The sequence below is a fragment of the Salminus brasiliensis genome, chromosome 25 (genome assembly GCF_030463535.1).
Source record: "Salminus brasiliensis chromosome 25, fSalBra1.hap2, whole genome shotgun sequence".
In the NCBI taxonomy this organism is placed as follows: domain Eukaryota; kingdom Metazoa; phylum Chordata; class Actinopteri; order Characiformes; family Bryconidae; genus Salminus; species Salminus brasiliensis.
In genome coordinates, this window is record NC_132902.1 from 2,074,568 (window position 1) to 2,093,303 (window position 18,736).

The 18,736-nt window shown below is 48.8% G+C and overlaps 2 protein-coding genes across 2 annotated transcripts; both read right to left on the reverse strand.

Moving 5' to 3' along the window:
* Window positions 1-932: 932 nt before the first annotated feature.
* gtpbp2b (GTP binding protein 2b) lies at window positions 933-10,499 on the reverse strand. Its single transcript, XM_072671519.1, has 12 exons — window positions 10,124-10,499; window positions 8,938-8,964; window positions 8,036-8,220; window positions 7,740-7,851; window positions 7,315-7,512; window positions 6,662-6,836; window positions 6,344-6,563; window positions 5,926-6,061; window positions 5,402-5,460; window positions 5,137-5,308; window positions 4,315-4,479; window positions 933-4,216 (listed from the first exon to the last, which is right to left on the reverse strand). The coding sequence occupies exons 1-12, from the start codon at window positions 10,316-10,318 to the stop codon at window positions 4,022-4,024; spliced, it is 1,839 nt and encodes a 612-aa protein (XP_072527620.1). The 5' UTR covers window positions 10,319-10,499; the 3' UTR covers window positions 933-4,021.
* A 1,329-nt stretch (window positions 10,500-11,828) lies between these two features.
* Window positions 11,829-17,384, reverse strand: LOC140548117 (epoxide hydrolase 1-like). The gene is made up of 8 exons (XM_072671512.1): window positions 17,214-17,384; window positions 16,947-17,127; window positions 16,502-16,714; window positions 16,234-16,363; window positions 14,802-15,016; window positions 12,666-12,774; window positions 12,113-12,238; window positions 11,829-12,036 (listed from the first exon to the last, which is right to left on the reverse strand). The coding sequence occupies exons 1-8, from the start codon at window positions 17,382-17,384 to the stop codon at window positions 11,829-11,831; spliced, it is 1,353 nt and encodes a 450-aa protein (XP_072527613.1).
* Between the last annotated feature and the right edge of the window lie 1,352 nt (window positions 17,385-18,736).

Here is an 18,736-nt window from a genome sequence, read left to right on the forward strand (position 1 = left end):
GTATCAGCATTTGAAAATACCTTTTTTAATTTAGTATCTGAGTTTTCTTAAAATTTTGATTAGAATCACAAATAACGATTTTAAGTTTTTGCTTAGTATCTTAAATATTTTATCAAAATTTTTACTTGGTTTCAAATTTCTGTTTTTTATTAATTACTATGTTATTTTCTCAAAAATAAGACTTGGTCTCAAATTTATATTCCCATTTTTTTTTCTTCTTAAAACCTTTCTTAAAATTAAAATGAAATGAAGTCATTATTTTAATAAAAACTCAGTAATTGAAAGTCAACAATTTTACATTCTGCTGCCAGAAACAGAAAGAAGGGGGGGGCAGCTTTCTGTACTGGGCAGACTGGGTCAAGAAAACTGTAAATTAGATATTTTTTAATTATTATTGTATTTAATTTTTATTTTTTATAAGAAGTTGAATCTGGATCAGCAGACCGTTGCTCCAAAACTCACTGCCAACACCTCGGAGCCTGGTCCTCAGGCTCCAGTCAGGAGAGTCCAGGTTCGATTTCTGCTGGGGGTTGAAAGCAGTTTTTGGCCTCTATGGTGCTCGGCGGGACGCGGCTACAGCGCTGCCCGTTCACGCCCTCATCCCCATGAAATAAACACTTTGTACCGAAGTCCTGCTTTCTGTCGGCCTCACTTTATTTTTAGGTAGCGAAAATATTTGGACACCAGATTTGAACTGAAGGTTCGCTGCGATTCATCCAAGCTGGACTAAAATACGGCATCTTTTTCGTTGGTAAGGGGACAAAAGTAATTGGACGGTAAGCGGCTCCGTGTTCTGAAGCCGATTCAGCCACAGTGTCCAAAAACATACGGTACTGTTCGAAAGTTTGGAATTACTTGGTTATTGGTTTCCTATTTGATGATAACTTTGTTTTAATTGACAAAAATATAAAATCTAGAGACACCAGAAAATATTCTTAGATTTCAAGGACTTTATTCAATATTTTAAGGCTTGGGGGAACAATGAGGTGAATAAATCAGAATAACAAACCTTTATTATTTTTTAAACTATATTGCCATTTTCATTTTATTATGATTATTCTTTTTTGGTTGTTTTTTTTTTTTTAAATGGTAGCATACATGCAGTGTCCTCCAAAAGTATCCGAGCGGCAAGACCAGTTCTTTTACTTTTGTGATATTTGCCATCTATACACCATGCTAACTGACCAGTTACGGCTTTAGTAATTGAGCTAGTGTTAGCCTTGAAGTCGTAGTGCCAGACTAACGAACGAAACTGTCTACTAAATTAATGTACACTGGACCCTGTAACCGGTCTAACGGGGTCTTAGTAACTGTTTGGCACTGAGGTGGAAAAGAGGCCGATGTCTGGCAAGGTAACTCATGGTATTAAGTAACACCCACTGTCTGTCCTATATAAATCGGATGGAGCTGGGCCATGCAGCATGACAATGACCCAAAACACACTGCTAAAACACAACAACGGCCTTCTTCAGGGGGAACCGAGCGCAAGCCTTTAACACATCTAGCTGTAAATCAGATGCTCCCTCCACCATGCTTGACAGTTAAAAACCCACGTTTTCAGAACTGGCCTTGCTGTTCCAACACTTTCGGAGAGGCTTGCATTCCGAAGCACTGTATTTCACGCTGTGTTGTGAGTCTACAAGTGTGTGTCAGTAAGTTTTTCCACCGAAACCGTAACCATAAAACACCTCTTTATTACTTTAGCTAGTCGCAGTGCATGTTAAGTGTTACAATACAGTCAACAGAGATCCCTCCCCACCAACACCACCCAACCCCACCCAACCCCAGGATGCGAAGTGCATTCGTAGCCTCATGCACGCGTCCGTTTTCAGGTTTAATTCTACACAGAATAAGTGAATACATACGCACAGCATGCAGTACGGCGGCCTAATGCTGTGCCATGGAACGCAAGACGAAGGATTACTGCGATGGAGGTCGTATAAAACCGGGTGGGACTGGGTTAAGCTTCACGCACTTTAAGCTTCTAAACACGGCAGCGGAACGGCACGGAACCCAAGAGCCTCTAGCGGTCAAGCAACTTCGAGAGCACATCTAGGCCCATGTACGATACATTCAGTCTCAGGTTAATTGCACAAAGTGTGGGGATCGGGGGGGCTACGGGACGGGAGCGTACATCATCTTCACTCGGGCATGCACGTAGTCCCGCTGGACGCCTGCCAAGAAACAGCTGCCATTTGGTTTTTCCTCGTTAAAAAAAAACAAAAAAAAAAACAGAAATCGGATACACTTACGGATACGCTCCTCAACACCACCCCCCCCCCACACAACCCCGCCCACCCCAGCATGCTTCCCTAGCATGTAGGTATTCAGCTCCGAAGCTCTACAGTCCTTGCTTGGCACAAACAAGCAAGACGTCGGTCAAAAAAATATATAAACGAAAGCCATGACCGGTGTTTCTCAGGCACGGGAGAAACACCTCAAGAACCACGGGCCTGCACCCTAGGGCTGGGCGATACGGCGATGCGGGTCAGCGCTAGGGTGTAAAATTAAATATCACGACTATATAAAACTTAGAGCCTTAAAAACAACGACTAATCCAGTGCTGGTTAAAAAGAAAACAACAACAACAATAATAATAATGCTAGAATTGACCGGTCAAAAGTTTAGACACACCTACTAACAGACGTTAATATTTAATATTTCAGGCCCAGCCAAATCGGGCCATTCAGGGACGTCTGACGGCAGTAACGCCTTGGATCATGCGGAGTGGAGCAGGGTTGGAAGGTTGCTCTCCATAGCAAAGCTGGAGCTCAAACTAATCAATCAAATCCTCGCAGCAATGCTTCTCCAAGTTCTAGTAGAAAGTAGGATTCTTCTCTGGACAGTAGAGACGGTCACGCCAACACAAGCGGGATCAAGAAGAATCCCTGAGCGAGCAGGCGTCCCAATACTTTTGTCCTTCCATCAGTGATCCACTACACCTGATCCAACCTTTTTTGCTCCCCCCAATGACGAGCCTTTAGAAGTCACTGGTTTGCTGGGGTGAGGGGTGTGTCGGTTTTGGGTTGGAGGCGGCCTTGGAGACAAACTCGACGACCCGTTCGATAAACGTGTCCAGACTTTTGAACGGCAGCTTTTGAAACTTCAAATCTTCACGCTGATCCTAGATCAGAATCCTGTAAACTTACCTGTATCATATGGTGACATCACAGATACAACACGGCGCTCCTGCCTAGGCCGTATCACCCACCCCTAGCAGAAGCCTGGAGACGTTCTGGCTCTGAAGGCCATGGAAGAACCGCTGTTGGTTCCCTGAAGAAAGCTCTGAAGAACCATCGCGTGATGGAAACCTGCCAATCTCACAGGCGGTTCTTCTATGGCCTCGCTCAAAGAACCACTTGAAGAACCCCCCCCCCTCCTCCCCCCCCCTCTTTGAGCCTACACAGAGTTGCCAGTTTATCAGAAACCCCAAAGCTACCTGCACTACAGCCTATCGTCAGGGTACACGATCACAGACTGTAGCCTGTAGCTCCGGTAGCCTGGTAGGACCACCACAGGACCACCGCTGACCAGGACAGCAGTGACCCTGGCACTGTTGCAAAGCGCTCCCTACCATATCATATAGCTACAGGTGTGGCAGCGCGACGCGCTACGTGGCCAGAAGTCTGTGGACATCCGTTCATCGAGGCTGTCGTTCCAAAATCAAGGCTAGTCGGTGACGAATGACTGCGGTCCGCCACGTACCTGACGTCTGACGATCAGCTCTGCCCTTCCGGCCCAGCTCAAAAGGTGTCGGATGATGGAGTAATCGAGCTCGACTTCTCCAGAATGTGTGTGTGAGCCACTGAACACGTGTGTTTGCAATAAGCGCACCTTAAAAAGCACTAATGCGAAGGGGCGTCCACAAACTTTTGACCCACGCAGGTATATGGAGCAAATGGAGCTAATACACTAGCAACTCATGTGTACATAGAAGAGAGACCGAATCCTATACCAGCTTTACCCTAAAAAGAGTAGAGGGGTCTTGTCCCCCTCACTCTCTCCCTGGTGGTCTCCTGCTCTAATTGTGGTTCTGGTGGGGTTTGTGGTTCTGGTCGTGGCCGTTGTTCTGAGACGTGGGCAGCAGGTGAGTCACGTGGCCGATGCCTTTGGTCACGCCCTCCCGGAACAGCAGCTTGGCTCCGACGCGCAGGTACTCGGGGTGCTTCATGAAGCGGAAACACACCACGGCCCTCTCGCCTGTCCGCAGCTCCTCCTGCAGAGCACACACACACACACACACACACACACTATGTTAGTCAGGGCTCTATGGATAATAAGTAATTGCGTAACTGTAATCACTGAAAGACACACCTTGCCCAGTAGGCACTCCACCGTGGCCGTCTGCCGGACGTTCCCCACATGCACAGTGACCTGGAAGCCCCGGCGGAAGGTCTTGGCGTGGAACAGCAGGACGATGGCTGCCTCGAACTGCCAGCAGATGGTGGGGTTCATCTTTGGACTTACCATCACCATACCCTACAAAAACACACACACACACACACACACACACACTTTATCTTACAGTTCTGTCTGTGTTTTCTACATTTCCTCTGTTTGTATTTTAGTCTGGAAGCACAAAAAAGGCCAAAAAATAATTTATTAATAAAAATAAGAACAAATTTGAATAAAATAAAATAAATAAATAAAATTTTAAAAATCTAAAATAATACTGACAGAATAAAAATAATATTTTAAAATAAGGATAAAAACATAACTGAAAGAATAAATTATGATTAAATAAAAATAAATAAAAAAAGTTATAAATGACAAAATAAATTAAAAAATGCCAAATTAAAAGAAAAAAAAGGGAATAAATTAACAATAAAAATGATCAAATAAAGTGAAAAAATAAGATAAAATGTAATAAAATTAATATAAATGTAATAAAATGGCAAAATAGACCAAAAACAAGAGAAACAAAGCAAAAAACAAACAAATAAAGAAATCAAATTTACATTTACTTAAAAGACAAAACAATTAATCCTCAAAATAATCCACAGACATTAAAATGGTCCGTCATAAAAGAGCTCAAAGAACAGTTCGCTTGAGTCAAAAGGAAAAGTCTCTGTCCCAGGTGAGACTGTAGAGCCACCGCGGGCTGCGGGGCTGCAGGCTGTGGGAAGCGGGGCCTACCTTGCGCAGTAGGGAGCGGTCGAAGTTGCCCAGGGCGAGCGTGGCGGCCTGTCCTGCTCGGAGCACGCGGCAGGCCGAGCGGTTCCTCTGCATGCTGCACACCTTCAACCGCAGGAACTTCCCCTCGTCCGTGGGACCCACCACCAGGCGGTCGCCCTCACGACACACGCCACTAAAACACAGAAAACGCCTAAGCCAACATACGGACACAGTCTGTAGACCACCACCACCACCACCATCATCAGGCTAAAACCTACAGACTCACCTGTAGAGAGTTCCTCCGACCACCGTTCCTACATCGGGCACACTGTAAATCTCATCAACCTGCCAGAGAGGAAAAAAACGCTCACGTTAGAACTGCGAACATCTGGAACCCTACGTGAACATCTGGACGTTTGATCTGAGAGGTGACGGAGGCGATGTAGCGAATAGGTCTGTATGAGGTGATGGGATGATCATATCCAACTCCAACGGTCCTACAGTTTTTAAAGTCTCGCTCAGATGGAGCCCCCTAGTGGTCCAACGGACTAAGGCGCGGTCACTATGATCTTAGGACCACCAGTTCGAACCCGTATGGCCCAAATCGGGAGGGGTTCTCCTTGAACACCTACAATGAAAACCTGCTAGGATGGTCATAGACCTGATGTTGGTCAGCTGATCTGCATCTACAACCTCCATCCATCCATCCATCCATCCATCTTTCAGCGTCCATCACATGGAGATCCATCAAACGTCCAGATGTTCTCAAAACGCCAACGAAAGGCTTTCCCATGGGAGTTGCATGCTCACCTGGAACTCGGTTAGCTGCTGCATGAGCTCCTCCTGCTCCTTGCTGTTGCTGAGAGGGGGCAGGATGTTGAAGAACACCTTCAGCAGATCCAGGTTCTCTCCAGAAACGCTGGACAGCGTGAAGATGGGAGTGATGCTGCACAGAAAGCAGACACAGCAGCCGGTCACGTGGCTGTACAACGCTTTACAACCCTTGGCACAAAGAGAGGACAAGGTGCGGAGGTTCAGAAGAGACATCCAGGAATGAAGGCATTTCGGCGTTCAGCGCCACCTTGTGGCCAAACTAAAGATTGCAGGTTTTAAAAGACGGGTTCTATCTGATCTATCTCTCCTCATATCTCGTATGCTAAGCTATTCTGGAGCATTTCTATCGGTCCATTTATCATCAGGACATTCTGTTTAATCACGCCCTGTATACCTCGCAGACTGGGCGAACTGCTGGGCGGCGGTGACGGCGTCGTCAGGGCTGGTGACCAGCATGGGCACTTTGTTGCAGCCGGGCTGTTTGAGCACCCTCTCCAGCTGCCGGACCGTTTTCTCCACCGTCCCGCTGCTGCACAGGTCCACTTTACTCACCACGATGAAGATGGGCACCTTCAGCGCCATGGCCAGGCCCAGGTGCTCCCGCGTGGTCCCCGCTGCGAAAGAGGAGGAGGAGGAAGAGGACGGGTCAAAACATTAGTATCGGCGAAGCTGGGCGACAGACTGACTGACAGACACACAGACAGACTCTCACCGATGCCCGTGTTGGCTCCCACCACCAGCATGGCGAAATCGGGGCAGTAGCTGGTCAGACCGAAGATGGTGGTCTTCAGGTACTTATAGTGACCGGCCAAGTCGATGAAGGTGATCATTTTGGAAGAGCTCTCGCAGATTTCCTCGGCCGTGCGGGACTCGCTGTAGTTCACCACCTGAGGAAAACCATGCTATAAACAGCTGGTGCACTCCAGATGTTCATATGAGCAGCCTTTCTGCACATCTGGAGTATGAGATCATCATACGCTGTCCATCGGCTTCTCCGTTCACATTCACGCCCCCAAAATCGGCATCCGTTAAGTCTACCAGAGAAAGTTCTTGAGGCTAAAGTGGGGAAGGCGAAGCTAGAAAGGCTAAAAGCTAACGCTAGGCTGACTGAGGCAAGGGCTGACGCCGGTATCGGGAAGACACAGCTAAGCTAGGCTAGGCTAAGCTAGGCAGCTACTGTGGGCTGTTGGTTATATAAACCAGCCAATAAACCCAGAGCTTATTGTGTTTTTAATGACAAATAACAGGGTGGTAAATAGGCACCCAACAGTCACACCCATAAAAGTTCCTTAACCCTTAGAACCCTCCTTTTCCCCGGTTCTAAGGGTCAGCTAACAGTCTAACGCCGCGCACCGGTGGGCTCACCTCCCCTTTGCTGTTGAAGCCGAGGATTTCGAAGCTGATGCTGGAGGTGCGGCCCGTCTGGATCTCGTGAAGGTGCCGGAACAGGTTGAGCCTCGCCCGGCCTCGCCCGTTATCCAGCTCGCCCTGGGTCAGGACACCCAAGAGGGTGGACTTCCCCGAGTCCACGTTGCCCAGTACGGCCACGCGCAGGTCCAGAAACTACAAGCACAAGACTGGACGTCAGCGGACCGGTCCGTGCACACTCCATTAGAACAACATTAGTACCTGCGGTTCTAATAGGAGGAACCCTGGCTTTAGTCCACTTTAGTCTGTGGTCAGAGACTGACTGACTGACCGACCGACTGACCGACCGACCGACCTCCGCTGAGGGGCTAGACCTGTGCAGACCCACCGTGCAGGTCCCTGCAGGTCAAGAGCTGCCTAACCTGCTGGTCGTCGGGAACTTTCCGCACGAGAACTTCCGCGATTTTCCGGCGGGATCTGTCCGACTCGTAGTCCACCTCCCTCTCTCTCAAGAGCGTGATGTCGGCGCCGACCCTGCGGGCCGGCAAACAGAAACCTGGTTAGATGAGGTTCTTGAAACGTTCTCGATAGCAAATGCTACATTTAGGAACCTTTTACTGATCAGCCATAACATTAAAACCACCACCAGGTGTACGGGTTTTAAGGGTGGGATACAAGGCATACGATACTGGACGGCGTTCGGTAACAGGGTCAGTACTTCTCGGCCATCCTGCGCAGGGTCTTCAGAGAAGCCTTCATGTCCTCCTCGGTGAGGCCCACCATCAGGCCGTTGTCCTCCACCCCGATCTGATAGACGGCCTCCCCGCGGCCCTCCTGCAGACGCCACTTCAGCTGCGTGGCCAGGTGCTCGAAGCGGTACTGCGTGGGGTTCACCAGCTTCAGCTGAGGACGCAAGCGCGAGAGTGTGGTTATTATTATACGACTATAACAACAACACTGGCGTGTGCTATAAACGGTTCATTACAGTATGGACTGGGGGTCTGCAGTGACGGCACAGCCCCCTTCAGTTGGACACAGCGGTTTGGTAAATCAGGTGAGCTGCTGGCTGGACTGGGGGGGGGGGGGGGGGGCGTCCAGGAGAACCCTGGAGGAACCGAGCTCTGCTCTTCAGACTAGCTCACCGGCAAGATCTCACCACTTTCTTACTTTCAGAAGGAGAAAGGAGAAGGATGTTTAAGAGGGGCTCGGGGGTCTAACGCGCTGCCGCTACTGCCTGGGGCGGGAGTTTGCGAGTTCGAATCCCCAGCCATGCCACAGTAGCCGGAGTCAGAGAGAGCACAATCGGCACAAACTCTTAAGGCGTCCCTTGGCTGGTGGGGTGGAGCCGGCGCCCCGGGGCTTTCCTCAGAGTGTGTTGGCTGCCCGGCGACGCGCCGATACCGCATGCGCTTACTACTCTCCTGGAGTCGGCAGCATTGTATTTGCTAGGGGGCGCTACAAACCAGCATACCAACAAAACCAACAAAACATCGGCTCCGGTTATCGGCCCGGTAAATGATCGGTTGACCCCTAGGCCCAGGCTCACAGCCGGACAAAACTAAACTAAAAAAAATTAAAAAAAATAAATAAATAATAATAACAAATAAAACAAAAACATACCTTGTATTCAATGTTCCCCTCCTCCGCCTGAAACAGAGAACAGACAAGGTTCTTCAGAGCACAGCTCATCACACCAGATTCCTAAATGACCCGCGATACCGCCGAACCTGCCCCAACCCTAGAGAAACAGCCTAACTCGCTCAGATCTGAGGACATCTGCTTAGGCCTGAGAGCCGTCCAGAGTCCAGACCTCAACATCTCAGGAGCAGCTTCTAAAGGCTGCTCTAACTTCGGAGATGTGGCAAAAGATGTAGCCGGTCCGGCTGTACCGCTTGCCGGACGCTGATAAATCAATGACTGGGGAGGCCCTGAATACGGCCTTGTCTTCGCGGAGTCCGAGCTCCAGCTGGAGATACCGCGCCACAGTGTTGGTGAATGGAACCAGACGTCGGCAAAGTTTAACGCTCTCTAAAAGCTCCGTTCCAAAACGCTATCACTCCAGACTGCTTACAAACGTACTGCCTGATGCCCCAGACATCGTTCTGCCATCGTTTCGAGAAGATTCGGACCTAAAACGCAGTAAAAATTGCATTACGGCGGAGGGACGCGTTCGGGACATGGTTGGGCGTTGCTGTTTTTCTTCTTTTCTTCGAATCCCCCACTGTTTTACCACGTTCAGCAACACATATCTCACAGTCTTACAGGACATCCGCAGGTTCACAGGTGGAGCCTGGGTAGTAAGTAAGACTCAAGGCTACTCCCAGCGCCGTTTGGTTCCATTGACCGCCACTGTGAAGCGATCAAGACTTGCTGGGTTTCTCTCCAACGAACCACTTCACACCAAATCGACTCTGAGGCCTTGATTTGAACCCCAACCAGGGATTTTTCCAGAGATTTGGAAAACTGTGTGAAATTCCTCTTTAAATACAGCTGGCTGCGGGCCCTGTAAATAGAGGGCGCTGTTTGGGGTCGGTCCTCCATCTTCATCTCAGGGGAAAGGGCACAGCTTTTTACAAATACAGTCAAATATTAAGGTTTTGGCTTCGGTTTAGCACGAAAAACTCCACGAAAAATGGAAATGCCTTTATTATGTTTCTCTCAACGCTAAAGCAGCCAAATTAGCTATCTAGCATAGCTGGCTAATGCTAGCTAACTGTCCGCGGCGACGTCTCCATCCAAGTTAACGGGGAAACTAGCTAGCGTTAGCGTTAGCGTTAGCGTTAGCGTTAGCTAGCAGCTAGGATACCTCCGGCGGTAAAAACGGCGGCGGCTCGTTAGTTTTCTTGCCCCGTCGTCTTCCTCCCCTCCGCCTCCGGTTTCGTCTCCTCTCCCCATTATCCGAGCCAGAGCCCGAGCCCGAACCCGAGCCGGAGCCGGAGACAGGACCCGGCCGAGTGGGCTTCGGTCCGGACTCGACACCCCGGCGCTCGGCCACCTGCATCCCGGCAGCCGCTGGCTTAGCGAGCCAAGCGAAGATCTGTCCTATCGTTCCCCGGTGCAAGCGAAGGAAATCCCGGCGTGGGAGCTGTGAACCCGGGCCGTGTGGCGGCGAGCCGCTTCAGCCGGGGGGGGGGGAGCGACGGTGGCGCAGCTCGCAGCCGCTCAGCTGCGGCTCCTCAGCACCGACCGACACGCCTCCCTCAGCGGGGCTTCGTGACGACACTTAAAACACAGAGAAATACTAAAATATAATAATTAATAATTAATCAAATATGTGAAATAAAAAAAAGACCACACGCAGTTCACCTACACTGAGTTTTATTTAAAGTCAGAAATCATGACGTCATGTTTGATTCCAGTACAATTTATAATAATAATATTTGAATTATTTTAATATTAAAATTAAAATATTGATTAAAAAAACAGTTTCACTTAATATTTTATTTTGAAAAAATATTTCCTAAAGAAACAAAGCACACAACAGAGGTTGGTAGTTGCTAGGCTGTTGCTATGTAACCTAATGCGAACCTAATGTTGCTATGTGGCTTCTATGGTATTCCAGATCACAGGTGGTTGCCATGGTGCCGCTAGGTGGTTGCTATAGAGTTGCTTTGTGATTGCTAGGCTATCACAAGGCAGCTGGTACATTATCCCAGGTGGTTGCTATGATGTTGCTATGTGGTTTCTATGGTGTTGTTAAGTGGCTGCTAAGCTGTGCTATAGTGTCTCAGGTCTCCTAGGTGATTGCTATGTGATTGCTAGGTGGTTACTAGTATGTCAGTATTTTATTGTATTGTGATGTGATTTGCTAGATGGTTGCTATGGAGTTGCTAGGCTGTTGCTATGTAGTCACTAGGGCGAATCTAATGTTGCTATGTGGCTTTTATGGTATTCCAGATCACAGGTGGTTGTCATGGTGCCGCTAGGTGGTTGCTATAGAGTTGCTTTGTGATTGCTAGGCTATCACAAGGCAGCTGGTACATTATCCCAGGTGGTTGCTATGATGTTGCTATGTGGTTTCCATGGTGTTGTTAAGTGGCTGCTAAGCTGTGCTATAGTGTCTCAGGTCTCCTAGGTGATTGCTATGTGATTGCTAGGTGGTTACTATTATGTCAGTATTTTATTGTATTGTGATGCGATTTGCTAGATGGTTGCTATGGAGTTGCTAGGCTGTTGCTATGTAGTCACTAGGGCGAACCTAATGTTGCTATGTGGCTTCTATTGTATTCCAGATCACAGGTGGTTGTCATGGTGCCGCTAGGTGGTTGCTATAGAGTTGCTTTGTGATTGCTAGGCTATCACAAGGCAGCTGGTACATTATCCCAGGTGGTTGCTATGATGTTGCTATGTGGTTTCCATGGTGTTGTTAAGGTGCTAGGTGATTGCTAGGTGGTTACTAGTATGTCAGTATTTTATTGTATTGTGATGCATTTTGCTAGATGGTTGCTATGGAGTTGCTAGGATGTTGCTAGGCGGTTGCTAGGGGTGGTTCCTGATCTCACGAAGGGTCGTTATGTCTTTAAAGCCTCCACTTTGGCCACAAACTGACGGATATCGTCGGCCAGCAGCTGCGGCTCCTCCAGGGCGGCGAAGTGTCCTCCGCAGGGCATGTACGAGTAGGACACGATGTCCTTGTATTTCTGGCGGGCCCACAGGGGCGGGCAGTGGAGCAGCTCTTCTGGAAAGGCGGCCAGCCCGGTGGGCACGTACACGCTCGTCCTGAGGGCACAAAGACGAGAGCTGTGGATCCAGTGATCTAGAACAGCTAGGTCACTGAGGGTGATGGGGTTCTCACCTGGCGTCCTCCCTTTTCCAAAGGTTCTCATTGAAGTTCTCCTTGTAAAAGCGCATCGAGGACGCTATGGAGCCTGTAGTCCAGTAGATCATGACGTTAGTGAGGAGGTCATCGAGACCGAATTTCCTGGAATTGTACAGAATCCACAGTGGCCACTTTATTAGAAACACCTGCCTTATAGCTCCACCACCACCCCACCATCATCATCATCATCCCCAGACTCCCCAACTTGTCCCAAAAGTACTGGATGGAGCTCCACCACCATCCATCATTACAGGGACCACAGTTAGTTCCACTGCTCCAATGCTCCTCAATGCTGGGGGGCTTTATACCCCTCTATAGCCCACGCCTGGCACTATTAGGGAGCATGGTGCCAACCAGTTCCTCAGGTTCATCTGCTCCAGAGAGTCCTATTCTATTGGCAGTGCTTCTCTGCAGGGTCTAGACAACTTTTAATGGGCGCAACTTAAAAAAGCATTCATTAGAAGGGGTGTCCACAAATATTTGGACAGATAGTGCATGAAGGTAGGTGGAGCTCAGTAAGATACTTTACCTTTCCAGGCCTCCGTCAGGAAGATGGACGTTCTGAGAGTCGGTCCAGCTGGAAAACTTCTCCAGGATGTAAGCAGCCAAGCCAACAGGGGAGTCATTCAACCCACAGCCTGCAGGAGGCGCCAGAGCACTGCGAATTACTCCATGCTTTACATGCAAGTGAACTTGAGGTGAAAAGGTTAGGTGTTGTAACTTACGCTGTACCAAATACTCTTGTTTTTTTTTGGAGCGAAACCATAGAAGAACCCAAAAAACTTTACATCGACTTCCTTTACCCTTTAAAAGCTTCTTCCATGGCATCTTCCAACGCTTATTTTTAAGAGTGAGCAGTCAGACAGAGGGTTCTTTACAAGTACTACTGTAGGAAGGATTCGTAGGCCAAACATACTTTGACCCAATTAGAAAGAAAACAACGGCCAGAGAAACCAAGACTCCAAAGTAGAAACTCTCTAAGAGCATGATGAGGAACCGCCAAAGAAACCAAGACTCCAAAGTAGAAACTTTCTAAGAGCATGATGAGGAACCGCCAGAGGAACCAAGACTCCAAAGTAGAAACGCTCTAAGAGCATGATGAGGAACCGCCAGAGGAACCAAGACTCCAAAGTAGAAACTCTCTAAGAGCATGATGAGGAACCGCCAAAGAAACCAAGACTCCAAAGTAGAAACTTTCTAAGAGCATGATGAGGAACCGCCAAAGAAACCAAGACTCCAAAGTAGAAACTTTCTAAGAGCATGACGAGGAACCGCCAGAGGAACCAAGACTCTAAAGTAGAAACGCTCTAAGAGCATGATGAGGAACCGCCAGAGGAACCAAGACTCTAAAGTAGAAACGCTCTAAGAGCATGATGAGGAACCACTGAGAAGAACCAAGACTCCAAAGCAGAAATTCTCTATGAGTATGATAAAGAATCACTGAGCAGAACCAAGAATCAAAAGGAATAGTCTTCAGGGACATGAGGGGGAACCCATGAAGGGACCCTGGAAAAGGAAAGAGAAACTATTGAGAGGAACCAAGACTTCAATCGAAAACCATCTAAGAGCATGAGGAGGAACCACAGAGAAGAACCAAGACTCCAAAAGAAAAGTCTTCAAGGACATGAGGGGGAAACCTCTTAGAAGAACCAGGACTCCAAAGGAAAGCGCTCTATGAGCATGAAGAAGAACCACTGAGAGGAACCATAACTCAACAGGAAAACTCTCAAAGAGCATCAGGGGGAACCATAACTCAAAGGGAAAACCATCTAAGAGCATGAGTAGGATCCACGGAGAAGAACCAAGACTCAAAGAGAAAGAGGAACCACTGAGAGGAACCAAAACTCCAAAGGAAAAGTCTTCAAGGATGTGGGGGGAACCACTTAGAAGAATCAAGACTCCAAAGGAATGCTCTCTAAAAGCATGAAGAGGAACCACTGAGAAAAACCAAGACTCAAAAGAGCATGAGGAGCAACCATTGAGAGGAATCAAGAGTCAAAAGGAAAACCATAAGAGCATGAGGACGAACCACTGAGAGGAACCAAAACTCAAAAGAGAAAGAGGAACCACTGAAAGAACCAGGAACCACTTAGAAGAACCAAGGCTTTAAAGGAAAGCTCTCTAAGACCATGAAGAGGAACCACTGAGAAGAACCAAGACTCCAAAGAGCATGAGAAGCAACCATTGAGAGGAACCAAGAGTCAAAAGGAAAACAGTGAGAGTATAAGGAGGAATCACTGAGAAGTACTATAACTCCAAAGGAAAAGTCTTCAAGGGCATGAGGAGGAACCACTGAAAGAACCAGGAACCACTGAGAAGAACCAAGGCTTTAATGGAAAGCTCTGAGAGGAATCAAGACTCAAACGGAGAAACATTTGAAGATTGTGAGGTGGAACCACTAAGAGGAACCACGACAAGAAAACTCTTTTAGAAGGAACCAAGACTCAAAAAGAACACCTCCCTAGAACCACAGGTTTGCAGAGTCTCCTGGGTATGGTGACATCACAAATCCTCAATGCTCTGTCCAATCCTTACCAAACCTGACCCCCCGGTGTCTTCACAGGACAGGACAAACTCAGCATACCAGACTGGAACCATAGTTCGACAGATGGTTCTCCGACATTCCTATGATACGTCATTCGTCAGACCATGGAAGCAGCCTCACCTGCTGTGTCTGGCTTTGTGGCCTGGATGTGCAGGTAGCCGGTCTCCCTCAGCATGGAGAAGATGTTCTTCTGCATGTAAGGGTACAGGCGCTTGACGTCCTCCTGGCTGAAGCCCACCAGAGCGGGGAGGTAGGAGCCCAACAGCAGAGACAGCAGCACAACCAGGTTTCCATTGGTTACGGGAAACATGTTGAGATGGAGGCCCTTCACGCACCTGGGGGGATGCAGCAGACCTCGTTTGCTGAACCGAGACTATGGATGCGTTCACGCAGCGGGTGGAGGTGGCCCAAGTCCGATCTCATTCTTTTCGGTCATACGTGACCAAATCAGACGTCACTTCGGTTCTGATTCGGGTCTCTTATACATAGTATTGTAGTATTGAATCCAGTACATATCCAATGCGCAGCAACGTGGCTCAGTCTGAAAAGTCGGAATAGATCGGAATTTAGCGGATTTTTCGTCAATCCAACGCGTCAATCCAACGCGGGACAAGGAAAGTGGATGACGGCAGTGAGGGACAATTTTCGGATTTTTTCAGATTCCAGCTCATTGGAGCCTGTGTGTCAGTTTAGGAGTGTGACGTGATCAGACGAAGGTCACATATGAGATCAGATTTAACGAGAAAATCTGACTTGGGCCACCGCGACCTAATGCCAGTTTCGCACTACGTGATTTTAGCCCAGATTTCGAGTCGCAGACTCAGGTTGGAGGCAAATTGCCATTTGCTCGGCCGCTGGTTAGGCCGCTGGTTCGGCCGTTGGTTAGGCCGTTGGTTGGGCCGTTGGTTCGGCCGCTGGTTCGGTCACTATATGTGCCCCGCAGAAAGTACAGAGAGTTCGCAGAGTGATCGGTAACCCCCCGACAAATATCTAGCAGCTTAATATCAGGACCTGACGTGGACTCTAAAAGTGGGGGGACTGGACGTTAGCGAGTGTTTTCGTGTCAAGCATGTCTTTGGCGGCCGGACAGACTCGAGGACCCCGTGTATTTCGGGACCCCGTGCCGCTGGACGGTCATGTAGCGTGCAAGCCAACAAAGCAGCTAACAGCTAAAACCATTATCCAGAGAGACAGGCAAAGAGATGGATAAAGGCCAGAGAAATTAGCTAAGAAGCTAGCCGCTGAGCTTCAGATTGGGACAGTTGGGTTATCGTTAGCATGCTAGTCGGCTTTGGCCCTGCCCTGGAGTCTACTGCACTCGCAGTAGGTCGTTTTACTTAAGTGTACGCTAACGGGACACATGTACAAAAGTATCAGAAGATGCGGTTGAGTTAGTTGGCGTTAGTTGGAGTTAGCTTTAGCTTTAGCTTTTCCCGAAGTCCACACTTGCAGTTCATGGTTAGGGTTCCTTCAAGTCACATGAAGCTCCACTACATCTTTGGATACTGCCGCTAAGGCCGAACACGCTAAAGGCAGTGGAAGCGAGTCTTACTCAGGCTTTATCTGAGCCATGTTGGTGGCGATGATGGAGCCCCAGTCGCCGCCCTGCAGGTAGAACTTGGAATAGCCCAGCCTCTCCATCAGCTTCAGAAAGACTCGAGCTGCAGCCAGAGTGTTGAATCCTGACATAGCAACAGTTGAGCTAAGTGAGGCTACGGTAGCTAACAAGCCAGTTAGCATTGTGAAAAACATCGCTAAATGCTAAATGCTAGCTTCCATTGCTAACAATCGCTGCTACGTCATATTTCAATATTTCAAACCTTCGCGCTCTGGGGCTTCAGAGTAGCCGTAGCCAGGAATAGAAGGGCAGATGACTTCGAAGGCCAGGCCGTCCTGATTGGTCAGCAAGAGTGGCAGCATCCAGTAGAACTCGTAAAAAGACCCGGGCCAGCCGTGCAGCAGCATCAAGGGTTTCCCAAGCTGGCCAGAGGAGGCACCCGCGGGCTTACAGTGGACAAAGTGTACATCCAAACCTGCAAGGGTCACAGACCACTGACGGACGGACAACTCCACCCCCTCACACACACACATATTCTTTGCACTATATCGTACAGAAAAAGGACAAAAGTATTGGGACACCTGCACGTTCGTTGTTTCTTCCGAAATCAAGGCTATTACATGGAGTGCCTATTGCCTCTATGTCAAGGGAAGATGGCTTTCTACTAGATCTTGGACTCAACATTTGGTTCCAAAGGTCAGGCTGACCTTCGATTCTGGTTCTGAAGTGTGGGTAGCGGTTCAGGACGTTGACCTGCTTCTGCCAGTCGAACTGGTGCCTCCAGTAGGAGATCACTTTCCAGAGGTAGCCGGGGTTGAAGCCATAGCGGAAGCGGGAGTCCTCCAGAGGAGGGGGCAGCCTGGCCTTGTCCAGCCTCGCGTGAAGGTCCTGGCGGGACAGGAGAGCATCAGGTTTGCTGTGAGGATTTGATTGCATCCAGCCACGACGGCTTAAACCATTCCATACCCCCTTACCTGGATCTCTTCGTCCGAGGTTTCTACCCTGAACGGGTGGATGCGAGAGTCGTCGGACGCTGGTCTCTTCTCTCGGCTCCACCATCCCTCTTCGCCCATGGGGATGGAAGCCGCTCTCCTCTGGCCTCGCACCTGCCCTACTTGGCCTGCACCGGGACCTCCAGCTGCCATGAAGGCCCCCAGGAGCCTCAGCTTGGTTGTGTGTCTGCGGACAGACAAATACAGCCTGTAGGTAAAGGCGCTCCTTGTTTGTGGACGCCCTTCTAACGACTCTATGGAACCTATAGAAAGGTACTGCCAATAGAATAGGACCCTCTGGAGCAGATAAAGCTGATGAACCTATCTGCATTATGCTGCCTAATGCCAGGCATTGGCTAGAGGGGTATAAAGCATCCAACATCCTGACCTCACTAATTTATGCTCTTGTTGTTGAATGCAATCAAATCCTCACAGCCATGCTCCTCCAAAATCTAGTAGAAAGTCTTCTTCCCTGGACAGTACAGACAGTTACTCCAACAAAAGCAGGATCAATTCTCATTAATACCCTTGATTTCAGAAGAAAGAGTAAATGCATGAGCAGGCGTCCCAATACTTTTGTCAAATCATAAGCCTACACGAAAGGTGTAAAAAGTATGTAATTGAGTAAAAGTACAAGCAGCCAGTTCCCACAGTACTTGTGTAAATGCACTACGGGCCTTCCCTGGGCAAGGTATAGTTCATAGTCGCACCATAGCGCGTAGAAAATTGTAAATTATTGTACACGTACCTGAAAGGCATCAGAGAATGCATTCCTGCTGCGCTCTGGACTCGACTGCGATTAATCCATCCAGCTGAGCCTGAGCATAAGCTGCAGTAATTGGGGCAGCGTGTGTTCTGGGGTTAAAAGGCTGCTGCAAAACAATGTTCATTTGTTTCTGTTTCTGAGGGACCTGCTGACAGCACCACTGAGCGTTTCCCTTCTATGAGACCCCTGATTCGTCTTATGGGGGGCTTGATGAAAGGTGATAGGGGGAAAACACTGGGCTAAGCAGTGGAACTGGAAACGAGCTGGCTACGAGTCTCGTCCAACATCTGTACCACGGCCTGGCTACAGGTCTTGTCCAACATCTGTACCATGGCATTAGCACACTGGCTACGGGCCTCGTCCAACATCTGTACCACGGCATTAGCACACTGGTCTACAGGCCTCGTCCAACATCTGTACCACGGCATTAGCACACTGGTCTACAGGCCTCGTCCAACATCTGTACCATGGCATCAGCACACTGGTCTACAGGCCTAGTCCAACATGTGTAGGCCTCATCTAACATCGCTACCGCAGCGTTAGCTTGCTCTGGCTATTAGTGAAAGCTAGCATTAGCTCGGCCAGGCAAACCTTTAAATGCATGCTGTCGCCGTATATCGTCTTTCGTGCCGGGACCAGGGCTATAGCTATCCGCTAGCACAGAGCTAACAAAAACACTTCGCTAAAGTTAGCTTCAGAGTTCACCCCGGCTGTTTTGACCGCCAAAATATAATAACCA

Bases quoted from the DNA above. Each gene is read 5' to 3' on its own strand.
- gtpbp2b (XM_072671519.1), bottom strand. From the start codon at position 10,318: ATGCAGGTGGCCGAGCGCCGGGGTGTCGAGTCCGGACCGAAGCCCACT. The intron at 7,513-7,739 runs GTTAGGCAGCTC...TTGTGCTTGTAG, and splicing joins AAGTTCCCGACGACCAGCAG to TTTCTGGACCTGCGCGTGGC. The intron at 5,461-5,925 runs GTGAGCATGCAA...CCTCTCTGGCAG, and splicing joins AGCAGCTAACCGAGTTCCAG to GTTGATGAGATTTACAGTGT.
- LOC140548117 (XM_072671512.1), bottom strand. From the start codon at position 17,384: ATGGCAGCTGGAGGTCCCGGTGCAGGCCAAGTAGGGCAGGTGCGAGGC. The intron at 17,128-17,213 runs GTAAGGGGGTAT...CTGTCCCGCCAG, and splicing joins CCTCGGACGAAGAGATCCAG to GACCTTCACGCGAGGCTGGA. The intron at 15,017-16,233 runs GTAAGACTCGCT...GCATCCCCCCAG, and splicing joins ATGGCTCAGATAAAGCCTGA to GTGCGTGAAGGGCCTCCATC.